The 14,554-nt window shown below is 39.4% G+C and overlaps 6 protein-coding genes across 10 annotated transcripts; 3 read left to right on the top strand and 3 right to left on the bottom strand.

The window, feature by feature from the left end:
* Positions 1 to 995: 995 nt before the first annotated feature.
* On the top strand, positions 996 to 3,573 carry LOC124315211 (NADPH-dependent diflavin oxidoreductase 1-like). Its single transcript, XM_046780732.1, has 5 exons — positions 996 to 1,303; positions 1,373 to 2,456; positions 2,530 to 2,694; positions 2,766 to 2,995; positions 3,204 to 3,573. The coding sequence occupies exons 1-5, from the start codon at positions 1,209 to 1,211 to the stop codon at positions 3,451 to 3,453; spliced, it is 1,824 nt and encodes a 607-aa protein (XP_046636688.1). The 5' UTR covers positions 996 to 1,208; the 3' UTR covers positions 3,454 to 3,573.
* A 33-nt stretch (positions 3,574 to 3,606) lies between these two features.
* LOC124315194 (protein fem-1 homolog A-like) lies at positions 3,607 to 6,713 on the bottom strand. The gene is made up of 6 exons (XM_046780692.1): positions 6,503 to 6,713; positions 6,342 to 6,407; positions 5,769 to 6,172; positions 5,350 to 5,687; positions 4,950 to 5,278; positions 3,607 to 4,835 (listed from the first exon to the last, which is right to left on the bottom strand). The coding sequence occupies exons 3-6, from the start codon at positions 6,161 to 6,163 to the stop codon at positions 3,963 to 3,965; spliced, it is 1,935 nt and encodes a 644-aa protein (XP_046636648.1). The 5' UTR covers positions 6,164 to 6,172; positions 6,342 to 6,407; positions 6,503 to 6,713; the 3' UTR covers positions 3,607 to 3,962.
* Positions 6,714 to 7,148: 435 nt separating this feature from the next.
* LOC124315601 (protein D3-like) lies at positions 7,149 to 8,899 on the bottom strand. 5 transcript variants are annotated; one of them, XM_046781383.1, is made up of 7 exons: positions 8,473 to 8,899; positions 8,299 to 8,375; positions 8,103 to 8,229; positions 7,863 to 7,957; positions 7,751 to 7,793; positions 7,609 to 7,684; positions 7,149 to 7,545 (listed from the first exon to the last, which is right to left on the bottom strand). In XM_046781383.1, the coding sequence occupies exons 2-7, from the start codon at positions 8,365 to 8,367 to the stop codon at positions 7,407 to 7,409; spliced, it is 549 nt and encodes a 182-aa protein (XP_046637339.1). In that variant the 5' UTR covers positions 8,368 to 8,375; positions 8,473 to 8,899; the 3' UTR covers positions 7,149 to 7,406. The 5 variants fall into 5 exon arrangements, with proteins under 5 accessions (XP_046637339.1, XP_046637335.1, XP_046637338.1 ...); XM_046781379.1 differs by having other exon boundaries at positions 8,299 to 8,467; positions 8,557 to 8,899; XM_046781382.1 differs by having other exon boundaries at positions 8,299 to 8,414; positions 8,557 to 8,899.
* Positions 8,900 to 8,977: 78 nt separating this feature from the next.
* Positions 8,978 to 10,543, top strand: LOC124315559 (protein D3-like). The gene is made up of 7 exons (XM_046781324.1): positions 8,978 to 9,236; positions 9,459 to 9,575; positions 9,634 to 9,760; positions 9,827 to 9,921; positions 10,005 to 10,047; positions 10,116 to 10,191; positions 10,264 to 10,543. Exons 1-7 carry the CDS (start codon positions 9,081 to 9,083, stop codon positions 10,403 to 10,405), a joined length of 756 nt encoding a protein of 251 aa, XP_046637280.1. The 5' UTR covers positions 8,978 to 9,080; the 3' UTR covers positions 10,406 to 10,543.
* Positions 10,544 to 10,575: 32 nt separating this feature from the next.
* Positions 10,576 to 11,932, top strand: LOC124315610 (protein D3-like). Its single transcript, XM_046781394.1, has 7 exons — positions 10,576 to 10,689; positions 10,747 to 10,985; positions 11,043 to 11,169; positions 11,243 to 11,337; positions 11,428 to 11,470; positions 11,553 to 11,628; positions 11,693 to 11,932. Exons 2-7 carry the CDS (start codon positions 10,818 to 10,820, stop codon positions 11,790 to 11,792), a joined length of 609 nt encoding a protein of 202 aa, XP_046637350.1. The 5' UTR covers positions 10,576 to 10,689; positions 10,747 to 10,817; the 3' UTR covers positions 11,793 to 11,932.
* On the bottom strand, positions 11,893 to 14,310 carry LOC124315233 (protein TAPT1 homolog). Its single transcript, XM_046780762.1, has 8 exons — positions 13,946 to 14,310; positions 13,693 to 13,870; positions 13,482 to 13,617; positions 13,295 to 13,392; positions 13,084 to 13,234; positions 12,841 to 13,010; positions 12,495 to 12,777; positions 11,893 to 12,424 (listed from the first exon to the last, which is right to left on the bottom strand). Exons 1-8 carry the CDS (start codon positions 14,197 to 14,199, stop codon positions 11,982 to 11,984), a joined length of 1,713 nt encoding a protein of 570 aa, XP_046636718.1. The 5' UTR covers positions 14,200 to 14,310; the 3' UTR covers positions 11,893 to 11,981.
* Positions 14,311 to 14,554: the final 244 nt, after the last annotated feature.

Here is a 14,554-nt window from a genome sequence, read left to right as displayed (position 1 = left end):
CGCCAGCATCTATCGACCAACTTTCTGGCCCAGCCAGCAAACAGATGATGATGGTAGACAACAATCATCACGACAGCAACCGCCACCTACTTTATTCTTGTGTGTACTTCATTATGTACGAGTTCATGTAATACACTTCAGACTCTCCGACTTTGTGAATGAGAGCGTTTGCCATGGTGAAAGCGCCGAGTAGAAAATTCGTGTACAGTATTGTAAGTTTTATTCCATAAATACATTTTCTCAGTTTAGGTTTATTTGTTTTCGACATTAAAATGAGAATACGTAGAAAAAGTCACGAAGAGTATGAAAAAAGACCGGCTTTTTCGCCGTCAAGTGTGTACCATGCGGCGCTATGTACGAATATCCTATTTATCTATATAAGAAGGTAAGGATTACATTATATAGGAGATTCTGACGTCAATCTGCAGCTGCTCCTGCATCAAAGGCGGACGCCATGCTGTATGAAAGGGGGAAAAAATAAATAAATGAAAAAAAAAAAAGATTGTATATAAGTAGAAGATTTATAGAGAATAGAGATCATTATTTTGAGTGCTTGACGACGACGCCGAACTTTCCCGAGATTGTAAAACGTATTTACTTTACAGACAAATCTATCGTGTGCGCGCAGGTCTTTATGGCAAATACGGGAAAAAAAAAGAAATTAGATAATATCTGCTTGGCCACACTCACATTTTTATATGTTTTTTCACGTTTGATCTTGTTTTCTTTTTTTAACGTCAACCCTTTCCAATTAAAAAAGAGGCGAACATGAAACCCTCACTAACTTTTGCCGCGCTGCGGATTGCCATACCCGCGCACGATCCATAAAAGTTGACAATAGAGACCCTTCCTATTACTTGGTTGTTGTGTGTACATATATACTGAGCTGCTTCGAGAGAAGGTAATAAACATATATATGAAAAGTCGAGGAGGATACAAATCTTTAATCAGAATTACAACGCAACCGAAATTTCTTTTCCAGTGAGAAACAGCTTCGTGATGTCTACGTCAAGTTTCCGAATGCAGACGATGTTGTTCCCCCCCAGCACTCGTCGGGTTTTTATCTTTGACAACAACCTGGAATTGTCGTAGTAATAAACCCATCTGCATGCAATTGGCTTTTGTCGAGACGTACGTGCTCAGAAACTTGTCGTGGAAACGACAACGATTAAACTCTCTCCGAAATAGTTTTCGTTCAAACAAAGGAAATGATGATTTTTGAGAGAAATTTACTTGTGCTCTATGGAAGTCAAACAGGAACTGCCCAGGATCTGGCAGAAAGAATAGGAAGAGAAGCTCTTAGGTATGTATGTGCAAGTTCTTAGACTACAAATCAAATAAATGACAGATAGCTTTCAACGATTCATTTCAGATTTCGATTCAATGTCAAGGTATTGGAAATGGATGACTTTGAAGTCCAACTTCTACCTGACCAGCATATTGTCATATTTGTTTGCTCGACAACAGGACAAGGAGAAGAACCAGACAATATGAAAAAATTCTGGAGATTTCTACTGAGGAGAGATTTGCCTCAAAATTCCTTGTTGGCAATGAACTTTGGTGTTCTAGGGTTGGGTGACTCGTCTTATCAGAAATTCAACTTTGCTGCCAAGAAATTACACAAACGACTTCTGCAGCTTGGGGCCAAACCAATTCTCGATCCTGCATTGGGTGATGACCAGCACGACATGGGCTTAGATGCTGCCATAAACCCTTGGCTGGAAAACCTTTGGCCAATGATTTTACAAATGTTCCCATTACCTAAAGGCATTCAACCACTCAGTCCAGACTTTCTACCTCCTGCTAAATATTCAGTTACGAAAATTGATTCTGTCACATCAACAGCCCATCAGTCACCTACTAGTCATCCTCCTTATTATTCCGCCAAGAATCCTTACAATGCGGAGGTATCAAAAAACGTTCGAGTCACCTCCGCCGAACATTTCCAGGACGTTCGACTCATCACTTTCGATCTGAACGATTCAGGCATCACCTATAGCCCTGGAGATGTTGTATTGGTCCAACCGACCAACTCGGACGACAAAGTTGACATGCTCTTTCAAGTTTTTCCTCAACTTGCCAAATACCAACGCCTGTCTCTCAGCAGCAACAAAGTCGAGACCAAATTGCCTCCAGATTGGATCCTTCCGGCCGCTGGATTCACGATCGAAGAGTGCGCCCGTCGCTATTGGGACTTCCTATCTATTCCCAGGAAGTCTTTCTTCGAACTTTTGGCTCGCTTCAGTTCTGACGAGATGGAACGCGAAAAATTGCTCGAATTCGTCTCGGCAGAAGGACAGCAAGAATTATTCAATTACTGCAACCGACCTCGACGAACTATGCTAGAAGTTCTCCACGATTTTTATAAATCCGCTGCCCAGGTGCCAGTCGAATACTTATTCGATTTGATTCCGGCCATCAAACCCAGGGCATTCTCCATCGCTTCTAGTGCCAAGGTAATGCACTAGAATGTCTCAACTGATTTATTTGAAAGTACTATTCTTGTTTTTTACTTTTGTTTAAAAATAGACTAACCCGAAGCAATTACAAATCCTTGTAGCAGTGGTCCAGTACAAGACGAAACTGTCTGAACCTCGGCGTGGGCTATGTTCCACTTGGCTGAGTAAACTAGTCTCTGGAGTGCGAATTCCGCTATGGGTTCGTTCAGGGACATTGCGCTTTCCGACCGACCCGGTAATAAAGCCCTTTTTAATAAGACCAACCCTTTTTACGTTGTCCAACATCAATTTCCATTTGAAAAATAGACGACACCTGTGATAATGATCGGTCCCGGAACGGGCTGCTCGCCTTTCCGCTCTTACATCAACGACCAGAGGTGCTGTGAAACAACTGGAAGTGAACGAGATCTCTACCTCTACTTTGGCTGCCGCAATCGAACCCACGATTTCTTCTTCTCCGATGAGTGGCTGTCATTAGAGCAACAAGGACGTTTGCATCTTTCCTGCGCTTTTTCTAGAGACCAACCGGATAAAATGTAAGTATTTTTGTTTTCTCCCTTCTCTTCACTCATCCGTAAGGTCATTATGTAACGATTAGTCGTCTCTGCGCACAAAAGATCTCTAGTGTAGCATCCGGTGACTTTTTCTTTTGTTTTCTTCACACATGACTAAGCAGAAAACTCTCGAATGTCATGAAAAACGTGTCTTGCTAACTCTCTAGTTTCATTTTGCGGGCTCGTCTAGATATGTTCAACACCGGATGGATGAACAAAGATTACTGCTGCGTCGGCTGTTGATCAATCAGCGAGCCTGGGTCTTTGTAGCCGGAAACGCCAAGCAAATGCCCGATCAGGTGACGCAAGCTCTTCGGATGGCCTTGATGATTGATGAAGACGGCGCCAGTAACAATGACGCCTGGACTCTGGATAAAGCCAATCACTACATCACAGAAATGATCAAGCAATCACGTTTGCAGCTGGAAACTTGGTCATAATTAGAATGATGATAATTGATAATGGAAAAAAAAGTCGATTGTATTGTTGCGGGGCAATCGTCGTTTCTTCCTTGTGCGCTTTTTCTTTTATACTTATCTGCTGTGGCGTAACACATGAGAGAAAAAAACTAATAAAAAGACCAAACAAACAAAATCGTTCGACGTAGTAGTATGTTCATCTTTCATCAAGTTGTTGTGAAACACTAAAAAAAAAAATGGTTCAGAGGACGAGGGGGAAATGTGAAAACAATTACAAAACAGATATCGTTTTAAAGCATTTAAAGCGCGTCGCAGTGTCGAATTGCACCGTCGAGTAGTAGACGGACTTTTGCCTGTTTTTTTCTTTGCATGGGATGATGGTTATTAGCTCACTAAATTCTTATTTACATTTTGCGGGGAGGGAAGGAGAAATATGGCTAGTCAAAAAGATATAACAGTTCATTAGTGAAAAGGGGGGGAAGATCATCATTAATTTGAATCGTTTTACTGGTGCAAGCTCAATAGGAAGCTCAGTGCTTTTCAATGAACGGTTCTAGAGATACTGGCACTTCACCTCGATAGCTGATGCCTTGGGTCTTGATAACCGAGGCGGCCAAACACCGGAGACTGATGTACTTCAGCGGGTGGACAGAGCAAGTGGGCAGCTTGAGGAGCATGACGGCAGGTCGCTCCCCTTCGCTATTGATTTGGTCGATGTGGCCGCCGTGATTGAGCAGCAACTCGACGAGATTCGAGTGATAATTCTGGATTTTGGCCGCCGTGTGGAGGGGAGTGTTGCGTTTCTGGTCCAGGGACGACACATCAGCCCCGCAATCAATGAGGAGTTGGGCAACTTTCACCGAGGGGAAGAAGGTTCCTTGAGGCTCATCAAAGTAAGTGCTGCTTTTAATCGTGTTGTCCCGATTGGCGGCTAGATGTAGCAGAGACTCGCCGGTCGACGTCCTGGGGTCTATCCGCACCACCCGACAAACAAGTTCGACGAGTCGGGTCCTGTCCGGTCGCTCCGACTCGATCGATGTCAGTAGAAACAACAAATGGCTCAGGCAGTTGAGGATACGGTCAAAGTTATCTTGGTGCCGGCGGAAAACGGGTCGGACGTGGAGCAATTCCAGCGACGCTTCCATATTGTCGACGAGTAAGGTAAAAGCAGACATGACATCGGCCAGTCGCAGGGGTTCGCGAAGGAGTCCGCATTCGTGTTTCTCGTGGAGGTCCAGGAAAATGCGGACTAGCGCCCGGGCTGCGAAGCAGGTCTCGTTGTAGAGCAACGTATCCTTGAACACTCTCAACTGAAGGGCGTATTTCCACAAGTCAATGCACTGCTGGTAGCGCAGGCTATCGGCGTAAGCTGCTCCTCGATACATGAAACGGAATATCGCATCCTTTATTTAAAAAAGAAAAAGAGGGAGAACCAAAAATCAATACTCCTTTTTAGAGATATGCATCTTGGGGCGGTAGATTTACATAAGTTTTTTTCCATTTTTGTCTGTTCTTACTTTGTGAGTCGAGCCGAGAATCCTTTCGCATATCAATAAACTTTGCGTGCGCATCGCGTCCAAGTCTGTGGAAAGATTGTCGAGTTCTTCCAGCGTCTGAAATTCCACGGCGTTGTTGAAATGCTCGGCTGGTGAGCTGATGGCTTTAACAATGGGAGATGCAGGGTCACGATTGCGCAACTGGACAGCGTTCCGCCAGTATTGTAAAGCTAATTGCAAATCATGGTGTTCGTCAAGGCACGTCGAACCCATTAGCTCGTAGGCGTCGGCGATTCGATCCAAATTGTAAGGGACATTGGTAATGAGGTATTCGAATATCTGGGTCGCTCCTTTATTACCAAGAAATCAAAATTGTCACAGTTGAAGGCCCAAAGAGACCCAAATGAATCGTTATAAATACCTTTCAAGCAGGAAGTTTGTAATGCGTCGTCGCCATAACGGCTCTTTAAATATGGGTCGGCAAGATACTGAAGTAACAACTTGGTGGTTTCCAATCTATGCTCCTGAATGGCGTAGTGGAGAGCCGTTTTCTGTTGAATGTCCAGCGCATTGACAGCGGCGCCGTGTTGCAAAAGATACTCGCACAATGGAACGCTCTGGACTGAGTTGATGAGGCATGTTCCACCGTTGTAATTGGCTCGCAAAATATCGGCTCCGCTTTCGACGAGAAACTGTACAATTTCCAAATGAGTCATGAAACACGCACTGCGAACTGGCGTTGAACCCGTGTCTGACATGCTGTTGGGTTAAAAATAAAATGAAACCATTTGAAAACAAGGTTTACTACTAATAATTTGATTTGGAAGGTGCTGAACAAACCTGTCTACGTCGGCACCGTATTGCACTAGGCATTTTACAACTGGCAGTTTTCCCGCAACGGCAGCGCACCAAAGTGGGGTCACGTTGTGAACAGAGCGATCATCTGGGACTTCGTATTTTCCTCTTTGTTCAACGTCCGCATTACAGATGGTGATGAGGTATTCAACAATCTCCACATTTCCTTTCTTGCAAGCTATGAAGAGAGGAGCACAGCCTTCTTTCATCCGGCAGGCAATTTCTCGTCTCTCTGGCTGGAGAAATCTCTCAAGTCGAACTCTGAGAGAATATGACAGACGGGCTGCAGGTGGAGCCAGCTTGCACTCCTGATACAAATCTGTGAACAGGGCATCTCTTCGACTGGAGTGATCAGTTTTCCCAGTGATCCACATTGCCATTCAGAACCACTAAATAAAAACATTCAAACCATACTATTAAATGATTCGTAGAGATGTTTGTAAGTTTCAAAGTTCATCGTGAAAGTTGATACCAAGAAGCTTTCACAGTTGAACTAGGGTATTGATTTTTAAGAATGATAGCATTAAAACACATATGCAATTTGTTTTAAGTCTTTACCAAAATGTGTGAAAATCAAACTTCTTTTAAAGATCCAGGAGAGAATAAGAGAAAGTGGGTCAGCTCCTGTAAATGTACAAGGAAGAAAGGGATTCATCAAGTTTACTCATCACAGTCAAAATGGAAAGTTGATTCAGACAAAGGAAAAAACCCTGATATACCTCAAATATTCAATAAATCAAAAAGGGAAAACGGCTTAATGTGAGCGACACACTCAACTTTAGAGTTGGTTTTGAACCCTCATTTACACATAATTCGGACTAGAAGAAGAGAAAGGATAAATGAAAAAAGATTTGAGAAAGCACGACACAGAGAATGACATAAAGGAACTGACTGAATGTCTGAATGAGACTGAAAGAAAATCTCGAGAAAACGAGCAAAAAAATGTAAACAGCTGTAAGTGTATCGATAATATTCATAATCGATCTTTAAGGCGATTTTCAATTTTCAATAAAACAAACTTCTTAGCTTTAATAAGTAATACCTTTATTAGATTCGAATAAAAATGTTGATTACTAACATATGGAAAAAAAATTATAGTTATTAAATTAAAATAATTTTGTTGAAATGGGTTAAACATCGATATTTATGAAGCCGGGAAAGTTTAAACTTTCCATGACCATCTTCGACAACATATGCCATAGCCCATAGGAAAAGAGAAAATCGATTTCTTCTTTAAGAATAAATTGACTCATTCACCAAACAAACCAACTTACCAGTACCTATTTATGTACCTGAAGTAGATATAAATCCAGTTTTGAACTCCATTCAAAATAATTCATAGTTAACATAAATAATACAACGGAAAAGTATCGAAGTGAAAATGTATTAGAAAACGGAATTCTTTAAGATGTTTAATGGAAATCTTCAGCTTAAAAAAATGTCAACGATGTTTTATAGCATTACAAGTGGACCAAGTTTGCGAAAAATGCGCACAACGCCACATCACCATTTCTTAGATTAAAAATGAACCTTGTCACCCGAAAATAAGATATTGGGTTCAACTATTCAACCATATACATTTTTTTTACTACAATGAAATCTAATTAGGGTCGTCGTGATTGGTTAGCCCGATAACTGTTCGTGTAGCTTGGGGACATAATCATCGTACTGCGCTTGGAAGAGATTTCCGGCAATAGGCTGCCCCAAATTGTGTTTGACCGCAAAATTACGAATGGAAAAGTTTATTCGCCCTTCACGTGATCTAATCATAAATTAAAAGTTCGACAGATGCATTTAAATGAGTAACATATTTGTGTTATAAAACCTGTTTGAAATGCGCGGTTCATCGCAGGTGAGCACACTAGGCTGTTTGTAGACTAAGAATACATATCGATGAAGACCTGCAAATTGAGTAAGAAATTACAAAAACCAATTAAAATTATAATTTAATATTTTTGTGTGTGTACCAGTTCCCTTTGGGGCTCCGGAACCAATATACTCTGCAAGAACCTTTAACAAAAATACATTAATTAATTTTTGACACATTTTAAGGATTAGGAGGATTTCGGGCCTACTTACCTCTCCCTTATTTATTTCATTCCCGGGAATGTTCACAACAAGCCAATGAAGAACTTCACGTAACGAAGGTTCAGCCCTTGATGGGGCATCAGGATCTATCAGAGATTATTTTAAAAAATACACGTAGTTTTAAAAAGTAGAATAACAATAAATTCGCCACGCATCATCAGTGCCAGCAACAACAAAAATATAAATGGCAAAGAAAGATTGGAGGAAAGAATATGTCCTTATCTTTATTACCTGTCATGCAAAGGGTGTAATTGGATCCCTCTTCAGCTAACCAGTTTACTTTAGTTGGTTCATTTTTTACTTGAGTTGGAGTCAGTTCTTTCCCTTGATCAACATGCACACCACTGTCATAGGAAACCTGATTTATATTAAACAAAGTTTGAAATATTAACTCTAAAAATTTGTCAAAAGCATCTAAAATACTTACATGCACATCTTCAGTGGGTGAAATATCAATAACATCAGGCACAACTGCATGAGATAGGATGGCTGACATATTTTCTACTGAGTTTACAAAACTTATGTTTATGAGTATGCAAGTCACTGTTATAATAGAGCAAAATGACTTCATCATTCTCTTATCAGATAACTGCTTACTTACCAAACAAAAATAATAAAAAAGTGGAATTATTATGAACTTAATTAATTTCTTTGTTCTTGATTACTTTGGAACAACTTTACTTACATCAAAATCCACTTATGTAAATACAAATTTATGAGAAATTTCGTTGATCACTAAGGTGGGATTAGAAATGGTTCTCCTTTTCGAGACGGGCAATACAAAAGGACTTTCCGATAATAAGAGCTGAGTAGTGAATACTTTAAATTATTTACAAATAACAAGCTTATGGAGTGATATTTTTGACAGATGACGCTGTGTAGACAATACTGCGATAAAAGATATGGTGACAACAACTTTTTTTTTCAACTTTTTTAAGTCTTATTTAATGTGATATGTGAACAGCAAAACCAGCAGATTTTTCTCCTCTGATACGGATTTTGAACATACCCGTGTGACCTACTGCCCTACTCATATCATTGAAAGCAAAAAAGGTAAACATGTCGAACCGCCATCTAGCTACCAAATAAACAACTACTTCTAACATTAGATTGGTCAGCCTGACGGTGCAATAGAATTTTCGAGTGTTAAATTTTAATTTTTTAAATTTTTTAATCATTCATAGAAATTCTTACAAATACGTTGCAATAATGTCAGTTTCAGGCTTAAGACGACTGAAAGTAGTCAATAAGTACGTCGATTCGATTCGTAGTGTGTCGTCTTTCTCACGCAGTCTTGTCTCGCGGCAGTCGCTCTGCTTTCGCTTGAATACGACGTCATATTCTTCCCTTCTACCATCAGCCAAGGTAACTTGTTTCCTCATTTCTTTTCTGACGGGATTTGCATTGTTAAAACTGCGACTGAGCCCTGAGGGAACAGACAAATTTGTAACTAGGAATTCGATCGACCAATTCTATACTTGCCATAGCCCTATTGACAGAATACGATTCACGTATACACGTCGTCAATATACCGGCAATATGGTGTTTCTGTTCTGTAAATTAAATATTGTTTGCATACTTTTGCAGTTTAGTTCGACACACTTTAGACTCGCTTCATCGCAAAGCAATACAATTAAAGCAGCCATGGAAACTCATGAAGTCGTCCCAGATGTTATTGATGTTGCACCTGCTGCAACCATTACGGTATATCAGTCATATTTGTGTTGCTAAAAGCATTATGCTAATTGTGCAGTGTTTTTAGATCAAGTATGATAGTGGGGTAGCTGTTGATGGAGGAAATGAACTGACCCCAACTCAAGTCCAGAATCAACCCATTCATATTGAGTGGCCTGTCGAAGAAGGAGCCCACTACACTCTCTGCATGACTGGTAAAATAATTGCATTAAAAGAATGTGACAGATAGCTTTACAACAGAATATGTACTTTACTGGCAGATCCTGATGCCCCTTCAAGGAATACACCAACATTCAGGGAATGGCATCATTGGCTTGTTGTGAATATTCCTGGCAATGATATCAAGAATGGAGAGGTAATTAAATCAGTGTTTTCTATAGTTGATTTACCAGTGAGTAATTTTTTAATTGTTTTTATTATTTTTATTCTGAAATGTAGGTTCTTTCCCAATATGTTGGATCTGGTCCTCCAGAAGGCACTGGTATTTTAAACCTGACAATAAGTTGTTTATTACTTTTTCTTAATTTTTCGATGGTGTGTATATAATAGGTCTGCATCGATACGTATTTTTGGCTTACAAGCAGCCTGGCCCTCTTACCTGCGATGAGCCTCGTTTGACCAACAGGTAACATTATACAAGCAATACTCTTTACTGTAGTTTTAATTTCTCATGATGTTATTCTCTCGTTGCCTTTAGATCAGGCAAACATCGTGGAAAATTCTCCATTCGTAAATTTGCGGAAAAGTATAATTTGGGTCAGCCAATTGCTGGAAACGTGTACCAAGCGAAGTGGGATGATTATGTCCCTAAGCTCTATGAACAGCTTGGAGATGATTAAACGATTCGTCAATATGGTATTCATTGCTGCTGGTCTAGCGCCTTAAGATTTTCAAATTTTGTAGCTGGGATATATTAGCTTAATTTTTCTGTGTATCACAGTTCATAATAAAGAATACCATTAAATATGTTAACTCGAGCGATTTTCAAATGTTGTATATATTTATTAATTAAAATTTAATTGCCTGAAGACCAAGAAAAAATGAGGTAAGGTCAAGCTAACGGTGTTGTCTCGAAAAAAAAAAATTGTGTATCAACAAATTCATCAACTTCGCTGAAGCTAAAGTATACCGTTATACAAATTTAGAAAAAAAAGCATAAAACACGTTTTTTACTTATTAGTGTTTGGGCTGTCTTTGATCGAAACGGTTTGAAATTGTGTACGCTGCTGAAGAGAAATTTAAGGTCAAAATATGTTTAAGTTTATCCCATTTTCAATTGTTTGTGTGCTACTGCAGATAAGTTTGACTCATTTGACATCCGCTTCTCCACAAGGTTATTTAAGTAAAGCCGGAGATTTCTGGACTACTCTGGGAGTTGTCCCAGTTCTTATTGATGCGGCTCCTCCAGAAACACTTATTGTATGTCATGCACCATGCAAGTTTATTTAGGCTAAAAAATTTTGTTTAAACATCTAGGTTGAATATGAAGGTGGTTTAACTGTAAATGGAGGAAATCAATTGACACCTACTCAGGTACAAAACAAGCCCGTCAAAATTCAGTGGCCCTTTCAAGATGGAGATCTTTTTACTCTTTGCTTAATCGGTAATATTCTGATACTTTTTTTATTGCCATTGCACTATTTATGCCATACATTTACCAAATAGCTACTTGCTAGATCCTGATGCTCCTTCACGGGATCTCCCGCTATTAAGGGAGTTTCAACATTGGATAGTCGTAAACGTTCCTGGGAATGACTTTATGAAAGGGGAGGTAATTTTAAAAAATTTGATTTTCTGAGTGTAGCCTAGTTTTGAATTTTCGCTATCACGGTTCTAAAACCACATTATTTAAAAATGATAGGCTTTGGCTGTTTACCTGGGCTCTCAACCACCTCCATTAACCGGTATATTAATTACATTTTCTTACAATTGTGTTTTCCCTAGTATTTTAAATATTTTGATCGGTGGCTATAAACGTCTCCGCAGGTTTCCACAGATATACATTTTTAGTGTACAAACAGCCCAATTATCTTACATGTGACGAAAACCGCTTGCTGGAACAGTAAGTACATTTAAATGACTTGCGTTACCGTGAATACCTTCATAAAATTTTGCATTTTATATAGGAACATTAAAGGCCGTGGGAAATTTTCAATTCGAAAATTTGCCGCAAAATATAATCTCGGACAGCCGGTGGCTGGAAATGTATTCCTATCCAAGGCATAATTTTGTTAATGATGATTTCTTATCAAGAAATTGTTGGATAAAATACTCGACTATTCATTCTTTTGCTAAAGTTTTTACTTTTTAGCGATAAATGTGTTAATTTCTGTTTATCACAGTTTATTAAAAATATCATAAATCACGTTCTTTATCGTTGGCGCAAAGAATTTTCAAAGTCTATTGAATTGGTCTCTATTTAAAGTTGCCTTCTATAAGAGTATCGTCTTCATCAAATATCTCTTCATTAAGACAGATACTAGTCAAGCTAACAGTGCTGTTGGAGAAAATAGGTTGGCCGAGTTCCGGTATAAGTGGTGGGATCTGAGGTGGAGTAGATATGCGCATCCTTCTTCCGCTACCTCTGCGGTGTAGACCTATGTCGGATCGGCGGGGAGGGGAATGAGAAGCACTTCGAACTTTGAGAGGCACTGTCGAAATGTCGACATCGGTTGGATCGGGAACCGAGGAAAGTTTACTCAGTTGGGAATCATCTATACTCATGGAACGAACGAACAATCCAGGTGGTTCAGGAAACACGTCATTCTTTGGAGGGCATTCTCGATCTTCAGTGGCAACTGCTCTTCTCTCAGATCGAGATGCTCTTGGGGATGCACTTTCGGTAGTCGAGGACATGGCTAAAAACAAAGAAAAGTTTTTTAATCAAACTTGGATCCTGAATTATTTGAAAATTTAATTAAATAGTACCTGTAGCTGCCAATCCTGCGGCTGTAGTGGCAGTAGCGGCAGTAGCTGTAGTAGCGCGTTGCTTTTGATGTGTATCAATGAGGTCGCAAGCTTTGCCAAGAGTTACAATATTGGAAAGGATCCTGAAGGATCCTAGACAAAGGAACGCGAAAAAGAGGACGAAGGAGTCACCGAAGTTGTTGATTTGAATGGCTTGGCTTACAATGCGGATAGCCAACACTCCCAATGGCAGGGGTATGAAACCCATTCTTCGAGCAACTAAATCAGAGTGATCCGTGAAAGCCTGTAGTAACAATCGATCGCTATTAAATAAACAGTAGATTTGCAAATAAGACAAGGGTCTCACATGTTTCTGCTTTGTTGCTGCCAAGTCATACGCAAGACTCAGTGTGAATTCTTGATAAATGTTGGAAGGAATGTCATTGAAGCGCGTGATAAATGCGTGTTTCACCCAGTCGACAATGACTTCGGCCAATATAACCATGAGGCAATCAGGAATTAATACCCAAAATCGTTCTAAAACACGGAAATACGGTTAATGTCGAGCCAAGGTTAACTGCTGATGTAAAATACAAACAGTAGGGCCTACCTTCTTTCCACATATACTCTCGCATTGTTTGAATTACTACGACAAGAAGAAGAATACTAAGATGAAATCGCTCTCTGACGTCAGAACAAGACAACTGAAACAAGTTGTTCTTATCAAATTTCTTGAAGACACTGCTTTTTAGTTCAACAAACTAAGAGGGTTGAAAAATCAGCAATTAAAGTAGAACTAAATGTAAAAATATTGAACTTGCATTATTAGACATCATGATGGTTAGAAGAGCTTTGTTGCTTGAGTTAATGGCCACATTGAGTGTGGTGGCTTGAAGAAGTACCAAAACAGTATGCAGCACTAAGTTCAAATAAAGTTTTAAATGTAAGGGAAAATGAGAAGAAATAAACAGAAAATTAAATTATTTCTTTCTCTTTTTGAAAACTTACAGACATAAATAACAGCCATAATAAAATGGGGGATAACACCCAAGTGTTCTCGCTTTCTTCCTTTTCTTTCTGTTGCTGTCCAGAAAAGAGCATCAATAATATCTTGCCCAAAAACAGAAAATAATCTGTCTCCAGTCTAGAAAATTACAGGAAAAAGAGTTCAAAATTTTTTGTAAGCAACGAGTTATTAATTAAACCAGGTTGTTCATACCTCAAGCATGTTGTAGAAAATGTATAACTTTATGACTGATTGGCTTTTGATTAAGTGGTACATCATGGCCATGTCGACATGGGATAGTATAATGCAGCATATGATGATAATAGTGCCTTTCAAGACATCAACGATTTCAGATGGCTGTAAGATTCGCTTGTACTTGATCTTGCTAAAGCTATTATAGTTTTAAAGGAAATTTAAAGATTTTAAATATATGACAACGTAAGAAGATTCCTTTTAAGGTTTGTACCAGAAAAAATGCAGTATAGGTCGGGTTACCATACCCCAAATGGCAAGAACAAATCGGAGAGGAAGAAAAGTAAATAGAAACAGAAATGCATCTGTGCACTGAAAGAAACCATACGACATGAACTTCTCGACCTCCCTAGGTATTTTCATGAAAAGATACACTTTCTGGCGTCGAGCAACATAACGCTCTTCATCATTTTCTAACTGATAACCTCTGTAAAGCTCTGCCCGTACGAAACTGTAAAAAGAAGGCATTTTTGAGAAATCAACACGAAATTATTATTATTTTTTTAGACTAAAACAGAAACGAAACGACACTCGGAAAAACAAGCATTTTCTTTGAAACATTCGTCTGCCAAAAAGAAATAAACATTGACAAGAAAGTTCGATATTTACCCGCTAGGCGCTTTGTCCGCGGGAAAAACCAGCGTTCGAAAAACTTGCAGTCAGTTAAATTCGCCATTCGTAATCACTAATCAAGCGCTCGGACCTACCCCAAGACTGAAATAAAAGGAAGAATTAAATTTTATGCATAATCAACAGCTTTCGCATACCAAAAAAATGTCTCAATTTATTTTTCTCTCATCGTCTGGGATAGAATCCTTATCGG

This window comes from Daphnia pulicaria, chromosome 11 (genome assembly GCF_021234035.1).
Source record: "Daphnia pulicaria isolate SC F1-1A chromosome 11, SC_F0-13Bv2, whole genome shotgun sequence".
NCBI lineage: Eukaryota > Metazoa > Arthropoda > Branchiopoda > Diplostraca > Daphniidae > Daphnia > Daphnia pulicaria.
The sequence above is the reverse complement of the archived record's forward strand: the minus strand, read 5'-3'. Positions and strand labels throughout refer to the sequence as shown.

Coding starts and splice junctions, on each gene's coding strand:
- LOC124315601 (XM_046781379.1), bottom strand. CDS start 8,445: ATGATGAAGTCATTTTGCTCTATTATAACAGTGACTTGCATACTCATA. Junction 7,958..8,102: donor TTACACCCTTTGCATGACAG/GTAATAAAGATA, acceptor AATCTCTGATAG/ATCCTGATGCCCCATCAAGG. Junction 7,794..7,862: donor ATGAAATAAATAAGGGAGAG/GTAAGTAGGCCC, acceptor TTTTTGTTAAAG/GTTCTTGCAGAGTATATTGG.
- LOC124315559 (XM_046781324.1), top strand. CDS start 9,081: ATGTCAGTTTCAGGCTTAAGACGACTGAAAGTAGTCAATAAGTACGTC. Junction 9,237..9,458: donor CCCTTCTACCATCAGCCAAG/GTAACTTGTTTC, acceptor ATACTTTTGCAG/TTTAGTTCGACACACTTTAG. Junction 10,192..10,263: donor GAGCCTCGTTTGACCAACAG/GTAACATTATAC, acceptor CGTTGCCTTTAG/ATCAGGCAAACATCGTGGAA.
- LOC124315610 (XM_046781394.1), top strand. CDS start 10,818: ATGTTTAAGTTTATCCCATTTTCAATTGTTTGTGTGCTACTGCAGATA. Junction 10,986..11,042: donor CTCCTCCAGAAACACTTATT/GTATGTCATGCA, acceptor TTAAACATCTAG/GTTGAATATGAAGGTGGTTT. Junction 11,629..11,692: donor GAAAACCGCTTGCTGGAACA/GTAAGTACATTT, acceptor CATTTTATATAG/GAACATTAAAGGCCGTGGGA.
- LOC124315211 (XM_046780732.1), top strand. CDS start 1,209: ATGATGATTTTTGAGAGAAATTTACTTGTGCTCTATGGAAGTCAAACA. Junction 1,304..1,372: donor ATAGGAAGAGAAGCTCTTAG/GTATGTATGTGC, acceptor GATTCATTTCAG/ATTTCGATTCAATGTCAAGG. Junction 2,457..2,529: donor CCATCGCTTCTAGTGCCAAG/GTAATGCACTAG, acceptor GTTTAAAAATAG/ACTAACCCGAAGCAATTACA.
- LOC124315233 (XM_046780762.1), bottom strand. CDS start 14,199: ATGCCTTCTTTTTACAGTTTCGTACGGGCAGAGCTTTACAGAGGTTAT. Junction 13,235..13,294: donor CCATCATGATGTCTAATAAT/GCAAGTTCAATA, acceptor CAACCCTCTTAG/TTTGTTGAACTAAAAAGCAG. Junction 13,011..13,083: donor AGAGTATATGTGGAAAGAAG/GTAGGCCCTACT, acceptor TCCGTGTTTTAG/AACGATTTTGGGTATTAATT.
- LOC124315194 (XM_046780692.1), bottom strand. CDS start 6,163: ATGGCAATGTGGATCACTGGGAAAACTGATCACTCCAGTCGAAGAGAT. Junction 5,688..5,768: donor TACGGTGCCGACGTAGACAG/GTTTGTTCAGCA, acceptor TTAACCCAACAG/CATGTCAGACACGGGTTCAA. Junction 5,279..5,349: donor ACAAACTTCCTGCTTGAAAG/GTATTTATAACG, acceptor TTGGTAATAAAG/GAGCGACCCAGATATTCGAA.